The sequence below is a fragment of the Tachyglossus aculeatus genome, chromosome 16 (genome assembly GCF_015852505.1).
Source record: "Tachyglossus aculeatus isolate mTacAcu1 chromosome 16, mTacAcu1.pri, whole genome shotgun sequence".
Classification (NCBI taxonomy): domain Eukaryota; kingdom Metazoa; phylum Chordata; class Mammalia; order Monotremata; family Tachyglossidae; genus Tachyglossus; species Tachyglossus aculeatus.
Genome location: NC_052081.1, coordinates 33,685,722 through 33,698,983, shown reverse-complemented (window position 1 = coordinate 33,698,983; position 13,262 = coordinate 33,685,722). Strand labels below are relative to the sequence as shown.

The 13,262-nt window shown below is 42.3% G+C and overlaps 1 protein-coding gene across 1 annotated transcript in view; it reads right to left on the bottom strand.

Annotated features, from left to right (window-relative positions):
* SORCS1 (sortilin related VPS10 domain containing receptor 1) overlaps positions 1–13,262 on the bottom strand; it is a 402,129-nt gene that overhangs the window by 82,425 nt on the left and 306,442 nt on the right. The window contains exons 10-12 of the mRNA XM_038758618.1: positions 9,663–9,781; positions 8,036–8,125; positions 4,592–4,771 (exon numbers count right to left, since the gene is read on the bottom strand). Coding sequence (XP_038614546.1) covers positions 4,592–4,771; positions 8,036–8,125; positions 9,663–9,781 — 389 coding nt within the window. The remainder of the gene's footprint in view (positions 1–4,591; positions 4,772–8,035; positions 8,126–9,662; positions 9,782–13,262) is intronic.

Here is a 13,262-nt window from a genome sequence, read left to right as displayed (position 1 = left end):
CAAATTTCATGGCCACATGTTCCAGAAACATCTTCTGCAAATACTGCAGGCAGGAGTAGCTGGCATGCAGAGCTACAACTAATATAATATCCAAATGACCGGCACTGGGGCTGTAACTTGGTTGGAAAGATGTGGAGTAGACAAGAACAAAGAAATCAAGAAATAATCTGAAGACTGTAAGCTCCCAATGAAGAAGCAGCATGTCTACCAATTCTATTGTATTGTACTTTCCAGAGGGTTTAATACAGAGCTCTGCACACTGTAAGTGCTCAGTAAATGCCATTTCTGATCGACTGATTTAGCAAGTAGAACTATAGGCGTGGACATGAAAAAATCTCAAAATAGAAAGGCGTTTCAAGGGAGGGGGAAATGTGACAATCCCTACACAACAGAGAACTCTCTCTGAGGCACACAACCTTTCTTTTCTCACCTCCTTTTCTCTATGCACCCTATAAAGGTCATGTATGCTAAAATGACTCAGAATCACATACTGCAGCTTAATTGACCAGTGTTAGGTTCACATGAGCCCACTTGTGCAAGACACACAGGCAGCCTTTCTGTTCTCTCAAACTTGAGAAGGGGGAACATTTCACACTTTCTGCCTTTTCCCCACACCACCACTGACTGCGCTATTTCTGTTCCTTATTAATTCATGTATGGATTTTTTTAACTTTCCATTTACCCCTAAGCACTCATCATTCAGAGCAATTCTACTGGGAGCTTCGCGCTGGATGGCTTTCGGCATCCTTCTAGCCAGAACAATCAGATTTAAGGGAACATTTGTACCTGGTTCAGTGTCAGCCAATATTCTTTCTATCTAGATAATCAGCAGATACGGCACTCCCAGTCTGATCACATCAATTTCAATCCTGGTTGCTATGAACTGTCAGCTTAATAAAACAAAGACTTCTCTTCCCCCCGAGGACATAGGACACCTTTACATAATGCAGTCAAACCACTGCTCAAATTGACGGTAATAACAGCTGGCAGTACTTCCACAGGCAACCAACCACAGGGGAGAAATGAATAGGAAATCCATGTATTAGGAGCAAATAGCACACAATGTCCAGGGGGAATTGACAAGTCTCCTCTTCATATTAGGCTGTAATAAACAACTGGGCTTTTAACTGGTGATTCAAGGGGCTTTCCAACAACCAGACAACCCAAAGGTGATCCCAACCAGAGCCAACAGCCTCGGCATCATCCTGGGACCAATTAAAGTGTGCTCTGGGTCCTTCAAAAACAACTTCCTAATCCATCTCACTGAGCTAGTTGGTAGGGAAGGAGACATTCCTGACCATGGGCTTTGAGGCACTCAATCAGTTCTCTTCCCCATCCCTACTTGTCCTTGCTCCTCCCCAACTACAGCCTAGCCCGCTTATATTTCTCTTCTAATGCCAACCTACATGCTGTTCCTTGCTCTCATCTCTCTTGCCATTGACCTCTTGCTCTGGCCCTCCCTACCACCTGAAACTCCCTCTCCCTTCATATCCAGAAGATTATTCCTCTCTGTCTTCAAAGTCCTTCTAAAATCATGTCTCCTCCCAGAGGCTCTCCCTGCCTAATCTCGCATCTCCCCATCTTTCATTCCCTCCAAACCTCACTTCCTACACACTTATTGAGTCCTCACTTCCTACACACTTAGGTTGTTAGCCCACCTCCTCCACTCCATCAACCAATTCCTCCTACCTGTAATCTTTTTTGGCATCTCTCTCCCTGGCTACATTGTAAGGTCCTTGAAAACAGGGACCAGGTCTAATCACATTATTGTATGCTCCCAAGTGCTTAGTATAGTGCACATAGTAGTTATTCAAAAATACTCTTGATGGATTGGAAGGTGTAATCCAGAAACAAGGAAAATGTCTGGGGCAAGGAAAGAATGTGAGAGAAGGGCAAGAAAAGAAGCTGAAATTAAACTGTTGTGGGAGAATGCAGTCTCAGGTTGTCTTAGCCATATATGTAGGCAAACCAGGTGTCCTAAGTTTCTCTTTTCACTTGTTCCCATACATAAGACATAGAGACTGGTACAACTAGAAGACTGAATGCTAGAAAATGTTCTCATGAGCACCCAGGAGTGGGAAAATCATTCTCATGGAGAAGACGGAGGAGAACGTTCTGCATAACTGCCTCAAGAGAGAAATGATTTAAATCAGTGTTTCAGCTGGGCACATTCTTCTCTGTAGCCAACCAGCAAATCTTTCTGCCTTTATCCTACTTCCTCCTAGAGAGATGAGTCATCGTGACCAGCCCCATTGGTCCCAAGTTGTCAAGCAAGAACTAGGTGATTGACTGAATTCCTTCAAAATTATGAGTGAGATTTTAAATGGCTCATTATAGCACATTATAAATCTTCCATCATCAGGGCCACGACTTTACAAATGACCAAAAACTAATAGAAAATGAAGAAATCTCCCTTTAAATGTCCGAGGCTTAGATTGACGGTCCCATAGGGAAAGGGCATGGGCTGTCTGCAAGATTTACTGTTAGGATTAAAAATGGAAAGGTTGGGTTTGCCTAGCTTTTTATATGGGAGTTGAGAAAAAATGCATTTACAAGGATAAGAGAAATTACAATCAAAAAGATTTATTACCTACCTTACCTGTTCTCCATTATCACCCACTGGAAGTTCTCTCCTTGTCTAATCTAAACTACTTCCTTTTCTATTTTCAGGGAACATGGGAAATCTGCTTACTTCTACCCATGCATATTCTCTTATTAGCTCTCTTTTAGTTTTCTTTGGTTCAGGCACAGCAACCTCCCCCATTTTCCTACTCTTTAAGAATTTCCACAGCTCTCCTCTGAGCCCTCTTCAACTTCTCCTGTGCCCTTCAATATGGCCAAAAGATATCACAGAGAGTTGATCTGGACAGTCATTAATTATTTTCTCTGACTCTCTCCTCACCCTTCCTATTATCTTTAGTAACAGAGCCTAAAAAACAGAGGGTGTGGCTTGGTTAACACCTAGGCAGTGATACGGAGTGATAGAGAAGCAGCGTGGCTCAGTGGAAAGAGCCCAGGTTTTGGAGTCAGAGGTCAGGGGTTCAAATCCTGGCCCCGCCAATTGTCAGCTGTGTGATTTTTGGGCAAGTCACTTCACTTCTCTGTGCCTTAGTTTCCTCATCTGTAAAATGGGGATTAAGATAGTGAGCCCCACATGGGACAACCTGATCACCTTGTATCCCTCCAGTGCTTAGAACAGTGCTTTGCACATAGTAAGTGCTTAACAAATACCATTATTATTATTATTATTATTATTATTATTATTGTATGCGGGAGAGTCACCTGATCCTAGAGGACAGTACCATTAAGGCCTGAAGAAGAAAATAATAATAATTATTATAATGATGGTATTTGTTAAGTGCTTACTATGTGCCAAGCACTGTTATAAGCACTGGGGGACGATACAAAGTTATCAGGTTGTCCCAGGTGGGGCTCACAGTCTTAATCCCCATTTTACAGATGAGGTAACTGAGGCACAGAGAAGTTAAGTAATTTGCCCAAATTCACACTGCCTGTGGATGAGCAATTGATGGATAATTCACAGAGTGGTTATTAATAATAATAATAATGATAATTGTGGTATTTGTTAAGCACTTACTAACTGAGGTACAGAGAAGGTAACTGAGGCACAGAGAAGTTAAGTGACTTGCCCAAATTCACACAGCCTGTAGATGAGCAATTGATGGATAATCCACAGAGTGGTTAATAATAATAATAATGATAACTGTGGTATTTGTTAAGTGCTTACTAACTGAGGTACAGAGCAGGTAACTGAGGCACAGAGAAGTTAAGTGACTTGCCCAAATTCACACAGCTGTGGATGAGCAATTGATGGATAATCCACAGAGTGAATAATAATAATAATCATAATAATGATAACTGTGGTATTTGTTAAGCGCTTACTAACTGAGGTACAGAGAAGGTAACTGAGGCACAGAGAAGTTAAGTGACTTGCCCAAATTCACACTGCCTGTGGATGAGCAATTGATGGATAATCCACAGAGTGGTAAATAATAATAATAATAATGATAACCGTGGTATTTGTTAAGCACTTACTGAGGTACAGAGAAGGTAACTGAGGCACAGAGAAGTTAAGTGACTTGCCCAAATTCACACAGCCTGTGGATGAGCAATTGATGGATAATCCACAGAGTGGTTAATAATAATAATAATGATAACTGTGGTATTTGTTAAGCACTTACTATGCACCAGGCACTGTTCTAAGCACTGAAGTAGATACAAGATAATCAGGCTGGACACAGTCTCTGTCCCACCTAGGGCTTAGAGTCCTAATCCCCATTTTACAGAGGAGGGAACTGAGGCACAGAGAAGTGAAATCACTTGCCCGAGGTCACATAACAGGCAGTGACAGCTGGAATTAGAACCCAGGTCCTTTCGACTCCCTCGCCCGGGCTCTACCCATTAAGCCACACTGCTAGATGACTACCGAAGTGGGTATCAGTTGTTGTCAGGTTCTCTTCAGAAAAGCTTGATGTAATTTCCAGTGAGGAGCCAGTGATAATGTCGTCATTAGCTCACAAAGCCCCCACATCCCCCAGACAGAGACTCTTCACCTGGCCCCGTGACATACCTCATAGAGGTCAATCATGACATTGCCTTCAGGCCCTCGGCTGCTCTGGACGTTCTCCAGGGCCAGGGTGAAGTAGACCCCCCGGGTGTCCGAGATGTAGAGATTGTAGGTATCATTCTGGTTCCACTCTTGGACCGCCGCAAACACCTGGTTCTCGTCGGTGCTGATGACATGCATATCCTGGACAGAGAACAGAAGGGCAAGGCAGCTTCGTTGGCATTCTGGGTACTCCCTAAATGACTTTATAAATTCTAGGAAGAAAATTAATCTAGAGTCTAAGGGGACATACTATAATAGACACCAAGATTGCAAATAATTATTTCTCTTTTGCATATATGCAAAATAATTAATTGATGAAGTGTTAATCAAAATTTCCCTTGACAATATTAATGAGATGATCTCAGCTCAGAAATGTAATGGAAAGGGAAAAGTTGGTGTAATTTAGAGGCCTTATTATACAACTTAAGAAATGATTTCTGAAATGATTCAGTCTTTTTTGAATTAATTATTATTACACATTCACTCTGCACAACACTGGTTGAGTCCATAAAGCTTATGTTAGCTCAGTATGAGGAAAGGAGAAGGGACAAAGCTGGTAGACGTGGAAGATACGGGGATAAAGAGATCAAGACTGTTGAGTCATACCGAATGCATTTAGTTGCTTTCCAGTAATGACAATAATTGCGCCAAGCACTGTATTAAACACTGAGGTAGCTACAAGATAGAGAAGGAGCAGGGCCTAGTAAAAGAGCACATGCCTGGGAGTCAGAGGAGCTGGGTTCTAATCCCGGCTCTGCAACCTGCTTGTTGTGTGACCTTGAGTAGGGAACTTAACTTCACTGTGCGTCATTTCCTCACCTGTAAAATGGGAATTCAATACCTGTTCTCTCTCCTACTTAGTGAGCCCCATGAGGGACAGGGATGTCCAACCTGATTAACTTGTACGTACCCCTGCGCTCAGACCAGTACTTGATGCATAATTAATGCTTAAAGATTACATCATAATTATTACTATAATCAGGTCAGTCACAGTCACTCACTCACACAGGGCTCCTGGTCTAAGAGCTCAAAACATCTGTTTGCATTTCCCTATTTATCTTCACCTGATGAGGATGCCAGAAAAGAAAAGCTAGCTAAAAGAATACATGGGACTCAGAGAAGATGGCTAACTTAAAGCCTCCTATCCCTTCCCCACTCCTCTGAGTTACCAACTCTTTTGCCAGGATTCCCTTGGCCACAGCCTTGCAGGACTCAGCACACTGCCAGGGGAAGATCAAAGAATATCTCAGCATGAAAGCGCTGTGGTCATTTCAATTCTTTTGGACAGCCTGGCCTTTTGTTCATTTCCAATCAAGACAGCTCCCAGCTTTGATAGACAAGTCCTCAATATATGCATCCTTGGATCCAGGCTGGGACTGCTTCTGCTTTGAAGATGTAATGAGGTTGTAATGAAGCATCTCATCTTCTTAAATAATACACACTCAGTTAAACCAAATAATGCATTCTTTTGCTGCTCTGACTCCAATCTCTCTGAAAACGAACTAAATTAATCACAACTTAGGCTCCCCAGACCTCAGAGGTGATTGAGATATGGAGCATGAAGCATCTGGGAGAAGGAAGGTGGAGGGAGACAGGTGCCTCTGCTTCCAGGAATATTGCTTCCTCCTAGATTGTACATGTATTTACAATCTACTGATAGGGCAGTGCTTTTATCCTGGAAATTAATAGTGGTGTCTTCTACAACCATCTCAATAATTGGTCCCACCTATTATTTTTAAATAGATATTTCAAAGTTGGTTTCTTGATACTGATCTGATGGTACATAAGCCACCCTGAGGAATTCTGTGCCCTAAATACACCAACTTCCTTCAACGAGGGCATTCTCTTGCTATAGCAAGACTGGAGGGACAGGAATGGGGTGGAGAGAGGTGATGGGAGAGGGCAACGAAAGGAAGGGCAGAAGAAAGAAAGGGAGTCCAGAGGTGACCCTACAATGGAAAACCCCAGATTTACCAGAGAAGCAATAAGCATTCCACAGAAGAAAAGATTGTGGGGGTGTGCTGGATTGAAGCCATGAGCTGTCAACTCCGAAGACATAAGTCTGGACCCACTGACTGGCCTTGGAACCTTTGGTGGAACAGGGGTGGGTCACATCAGCAGGTTTTAGTCCAGTAACTGTTGATAAAATAGTTGGATATTCCTCACTCCAAAATTAAAGTTAAAGGATGAAAATTCCATTGAGGGAAATATCCCTTCTCCAAAGAAAGCAAAATTCCTCACTGTGGTTTTTTGGACCGATTTAAAATCCGTCACCCCTAACAGTAACCCTGCTAACTGGGCTGTTTTCATCTGGGGAATGAAAATAGTCCTCAGTAAAGGTCTAAGCAACAAGGTGCTGCTGCTGAAGTATCAGAAAGATGAAACCAGTGGGTGACTGTCTATGAATACAGTTCCCTCTCCCTTACAGATCTCAAAACAGAGACACCAGTGCCTACATTCACATACTTTCATGTAGAGAAACAGCTTGGCCTAGTGATTTGAGCATGGGTCTGGGGGTCAGAAGACCTGGGTTCTAATCCTGGTTCTGTCATTAGTCTGCTGTGGGATCTTGAGCAAGCCACTTCACTTCTCTGGGCCTCAGTTACTTCATCTGTGAAATGAGGTTTAAGACTGCGAGCCTTAGGTGGGACAGGGACTGTGTCCAACCTGATTAGCTTGTTTTTGGCCCAGCATTTAGTACAGTGCCTGGAACATAGTAAGCACTTAACAAATACCATAAAAACCCCCACAAAAAACTAAGGTGAAAGAACAGGAATCAAGCATTAGAATTCCCAGTTCTCCCAAGGGAAAACTGAGGCAAAGGAAGTGCCCAAGACCCCATAAAAACCCAGTGCTTGGGGTCTTCCTTGTTTACAAGCTTCCCACTAGCTGGTTCCTTCTCCCTTTCCCCCTCACAGAGGAACTACACAGCTTAAAGTACAGGCAAAGATCCCACTGACGTTATCCTTCCTTGCTTTGTACTTAGAAGTGACAAGGGATAGATCCTACAGGTAATCCATCCTTTCTCTAGAGAATCAGCCAATGGTGCAAATCTCAAAATTCCAGACTGGCCAAGGAATAAAGCATTTTTTTTGTCCCAAACAAGCCACTCCCTGCGATTAAAAGGGGTCAGGAATTCATTGATCAAAATCTGACGTCCCTTATCACGTCCTTGAAAGGGAGTTGGAATCCTGGAGCTCACTTTTCAAAAGGAAAATAAATAAATACAAGTTTTCTACAGTGAACTTAAAGGAATGGAGCAGAAGAGAAACATGAACCAGGGAAAGAGAGACAGGAAAGGAGAGAAACAGCACAAGAGAAGTGGAGGATAAAATGAAGCCAAAAAGAGGAAAAGGAAGAGAAATTTGGCTGAACAAGATACTTGCCCGAGCATAGAGTACATACCTTGGGCAAGGAGTACTTGGGCAGTTTCATCTGGGCAAAGGCATTTCTCCGGTAGGACACATAATAATGTGGTCGACCTCCTGACGTTAGCTATGCCATAAATGAAAAGGTTCTGATTATGACCATTTTACTACATGTTTCCACAAAAACTATGAGGTAAGTCAGCAGCTCTGAAACAAAAGCACGAGTGATAGTTCTTCCCAAGTATAAGTGAGCCAGGCCAGCAAACAAGATTTAGATGTGTCTGCTCCCACCCAAATCTACCTCTGTGGCCAAAGTTGGCTCCTCAGTCCTCACTGTGGTTCCCCAGCCTGGCATGGGCATTAATGTCTTTGGTCTTCAGCCTCAGAGAAAATTCCCAGTGGCAATATAAGCAGATGTACACTTATAATTGGCCCCTGAACACACAGGACCCAAGTTCCACCACACCCCATTCAGCCCAGAAGATACAAATCCATGATTTGAACACAGTTTCATAGGGTCAAGATCATCATCGAAAGAGTAGTGGGGCCGTGAATTGATCTAAGAACTGAACTCATTCAAGTCCTGGACTTCGGAAAAGTCAATGGTCAATGTTACGGGAAACAACCATGGTTTCAAAGGGTGTGACTAATGGCCCACCTAATGAGAAGCCCCTTCTGGGGCTGAAATTAACAGGGAGATATTGAGTAAGAGGGGGAGCAGACATAACAGTCCAACTAATAGGTAAAATTCACAATCTCCTAAATGGACTAACTTTGATATTAAGCAGCAGAAAATGTCACTGATGGAAACACAATAGCAGCACTCTCTCTTGAGAGAAGGTCTGATTAACTCAGACCCAATGAGCCATTTCTAATTTTCCCTTTTTTTTGCCCTTCATCTTGATCCCTGAATGGTCACTGACAAGTGCCATTTAAATGAATTTATTACCTTTATAGGAATGGCACCCTAAAGCACGATATACCCAAACAGATTTTTTTTGTGATGCAAAGTGAAAACAATACCACAGAATAGTTTTTTAAAAAGTAGAAAGGCGGCAATGAGCCCCTCCATCCGGTCCCTTGGGTCAGGCTGGCCTCACAGTGAAACTCCGGTTCCAGTGATGAATTCTTCTGCTCCCAATTTGGGGTGAAAAACCTGGCTGGCTGCTGCTCATCTAAATTCATATTCTAATAACAGTCAGTGCATGACAATAATGACTGATTACACTCTCCTTTCCTCTAATCCCATCCAGTCACCCCATCATCCTCTCCCCCTGTCAAAAAATAAATAAATAAAAAAGGCTGATTGGTCTACTGAACTCCTGGTATTCAACAGACCGACACATCATCTGCTTAAAAGCTGATGATAGGGGTGCTGCTTTGGAATGTACAATGAAGCAACCTGATTGGCAATGTGGATTATTCCAATGTGCATGCTTAGGGCACCAACCAGTACCTCTATGACCCTGTGATGATAAGGTCCTTGAGGAAAAGTCACAAAGAACCAATTAGCATTCTGATGGTTTGGAAGCTCACACCCTCCCCCTTCTACTGAAAATCCAGAGGCTTCTTGTGGTGGAAAGAGAGTGGAGGGACAAAGAATGGACAGGCAGCAGGAAGAGAGATTAGTTGGAGTCCAATCAATAGAAGTGGATGTTTCACACCTGGACAAACACATAATCATCCTGGACAATCAGAGAGTCGGGGTCAATGTAGCCAGGGAAAGGTTTATTTCTGTTGGCTTCTGTGCAGTTCTGCATGCGGCAGGTTATGTACTGTGAATCTGAAAGGGAAAAGGGACAAAAAAACACATTATACCTGCAATGGGAGCATCTCTATTCCTCGATTCCCTCATCATTTATCCACCTGTATCTTATCCTGCAATTCAGTGCCCAGCTCATTACTTCTATTCTTATTCCCCTAAGGAATGTCACCGCATCCTGCTTGCTATAATTATTCCCTTGAGATTTAAAAAAAAACACAGATGTACAAGGAAATTGAAGGCATTGTGATTTAGTATTTTTCTTCAGTGAATACATCTTTTTCAAGCTCTGTTTTTCTTATATCAGCTTCTGCTGAAAAGCAAAGGGAGAAAAAAAGACAAATTGAATCACACCCTGATGTTTTGCAGGTAGGTGGCATTTTGCTTCTATTCCAATTTAGAGAGTTTGAAATGCCCCCAGTTTGCAGTTGGAGAAACTGAGTCACAGTTTGAGGTGCAATGAATGACTGCCTACTCCGGAATTATATTAAGGCAGTGTAGTCTAGTGGAAAGAGCATGGGGCAGGGAGTCTAGATGCCTGGGCTCCAATTCTGCCACTGATTTGCTGTGTCACCTTGCTGTAGTCACTTTACCTCTCTGTGCCTTAACTTCCTCAATGGAAAAATGGAGATAATAATATCAGTCTTTTTCTACCTCACAGCAGCACATGAAGACTATAATAATGATATTATAGTATTTGTTAAGTGTTTACTATGTGCTGAGCACTGTACTAAGCACTGGGGTAGACATACCACAATCAGATCAGACACAGTCCCTGTCCCACATCTAAAGAGGAATGAGGACAGGTTTTAATCTCCAGTTTACAGATGAGGAAACTGAGGAACAGAGAAGTCAAGGGACCTCCTCAGGGTCACACAGTGGGCAAGTGGCAGAGCCAAAATTAGAATGCATGGTCCTGACTCCCAGTTTTTTGCTCTATAAAACAAGATAAAAAGGATACGATGAAATGAGAGAGTTGATATAATTCACGATAACAATTTTACATGTTAATTGTCTCAGATCACTTCATCAGGCAGAAGAGTCAATCAAGAAATGGAATTTTTGAAGTGGGTACTGCATGCAGGGCAGTGTACTAATCACTTGGAAGTGTGAAACAAGGACAAGGGACACAGTTCCAGCCCTGAAGGGGATTACAATTTAAATGGGGAGAAAGAGATAAGAAATCAAGGAGGATGAAGAACAAAAATATAGGGGACAGAAATATGAGAAGAATCAGAGTGAACAATCCATTGGTTTCCTCTATATGTGATTTTCCAAGTACATGTGTGGCTAACAATCTATCTGCACCATGTGCATATAAAGATAATTACTTGCTGGGCTGATGTGTTTGCCATTTGAAGGGGGTAGTGCTGTATTAAATACCTCAGTTTTTTCTACTTTTTCTGTCAGTCCATAGTGCTACACTGATGCTTCATTCACACCACTACTACTACTCCTACAACTAATATGGCATTTGTTAAGCACTTAATATGTGCCAAGCACTATGAGTAGTAGTAATACTAATCATATTTATTAAGCACTGTGTGCAGAGCAATGTACCAAGTGCTGGGAAAGAATACAAAGCAGGGAATTAGACACAATCTCCATCCCTTGGGGCCCTCCTAATCTAAAAAGCACTGGGGTAGATGCAAAGTTAACAGGCCAGATGTAGTCCCTGTCCTACATGGAACTCAGAGTCTAAAGTAGAAAATAGAAAAGCTATTATTTAGCCCCCATTTTACAAAAGAGAAACTGAAGTTTAGAAGAGTTTTTAAGTGACTTGCCTAAGGTCACACAGCAGGCAAGTGGCAGAGTCGGGCCTAAAACCCAAGTCCCCTGACTCCCAGATTCCAGTTCTTTCGTCTAAGGCTACATTGCTTCTCTAAAGTGAATCATTCTCAGTTTCATGGCTTCTTGCGTGGGTACTGAGTAGACCCGTCACCAGTATACAACAGTCTTTGGGTGACTGCCCCAAAGTTTTCAGTAATGCTCAGAGCAACTTCAATGATATGCCCCGAGGAAAGAACTTCCTGGTAGATCCAAAACATCTTCTGACTCTTCCATATTCTCTTTTCATAGTCTCAAACATGGGGACAAAGAACAGATACAATAGAACCAGCCCCATCACATTCATTCATTTCATTCATTCAATCGTATTTATTGAGCGCTTACTGTGTGCAAAGCACTATACTAAGCGCTTGGGAAGTACAAGTTGGCAACATATAGAGATGGTCCCTACCTTTAGTCCAGTGGCTAGAGAAGGAAACCTCAACTCTGATCACCTGAACATGAGAAGCAGCGCGGTCCAATGGATAGAGCATGGGCCTGGGAATCATAGGGATCCGGATTCTAAACCCAGCTCTTCCAGTTGTCTGTTGCATGACTTTGGTCAAGTTACTTAATTCCTCTGTGCCTCAGTTACCTTATCTGTACAATGGGGATTAAGACTGTGAGCTCCATGTGGGACATGGACTGTGTCCAACCTGATTAGCTCGTATCTACCCCAGCACTTAGTACAGTGTTTGGATCATAGTAAGTGCTTAACAAATCCCATAAAAAATATACCGTCTTGGAGAGGCATTAGAATTCTGGAAAGATTACTTAATAATTAAACAGGTCTGTTGATGGTGCCCATGCTTTTCACATGAGCAACAAAAGCAAAATTCAGTGGGTGCCTTTGTTTTACCCCTGGGCTTCTTCGGTGCTTTCTTATCTCAAAGAACACATCTGCTGGGCTGCAGTTCGGGCTAAAGTCACACTGCAATTCAGACTATGGGAACAGCCCCTGGTAAGGCACCATTCACTATATTCTTCAAAAGTGTTCCCAGAAAGATTAGGGCCAGAATCTTGTTGGCAGTGTGACATAAATGAGCTGAGGAAGGGCTTGTGACCATAATGTAAGGGATATTTAAATAAAACACCAAAATTATCATGTTCAAGAAGAAAGGAGAGATAGCTTACTAGGGGGTTTTCGCCAGTTTCCATTGCTGAGGAATGTGTCTACCAATTCTGTTGTACTCACTCAAGTGCTTAGTACAGTGCTCTGGACACAGTAAGTGCTCAATAAATACCATTGATTGATATCCTTTCCAGAGTGTTTTGGGGGGGCAGACTGTTTTAAAATATTCACTGTGTTCTCCATGAACCATAATATGACTTCAAAACAAAAGAGTACAACATGTATGGTCTTTGTAATATGATATATGATATGATGATATGATATGATATGATATATGATCTTTGTAATAGTCTTCTAGACTGTGAGCCCACTGTTGGGTAGGGACTGTCTCTATGTGTTGCCAACTTGTACTTCCCAAGCGCTTAGTACAGTGTTCTACACACAGTAAGTGCTCAATAAATACGATTGATTGATTGATAGGTACAAGAAAAGTACAGCGAGCAAAACCGAAATGTGAACACCAGACCATACCAAGCAAATTTGGCTACCTTAAAAATTCATATACGATTTATATGTACATATATAATATTTTCACACGCATGT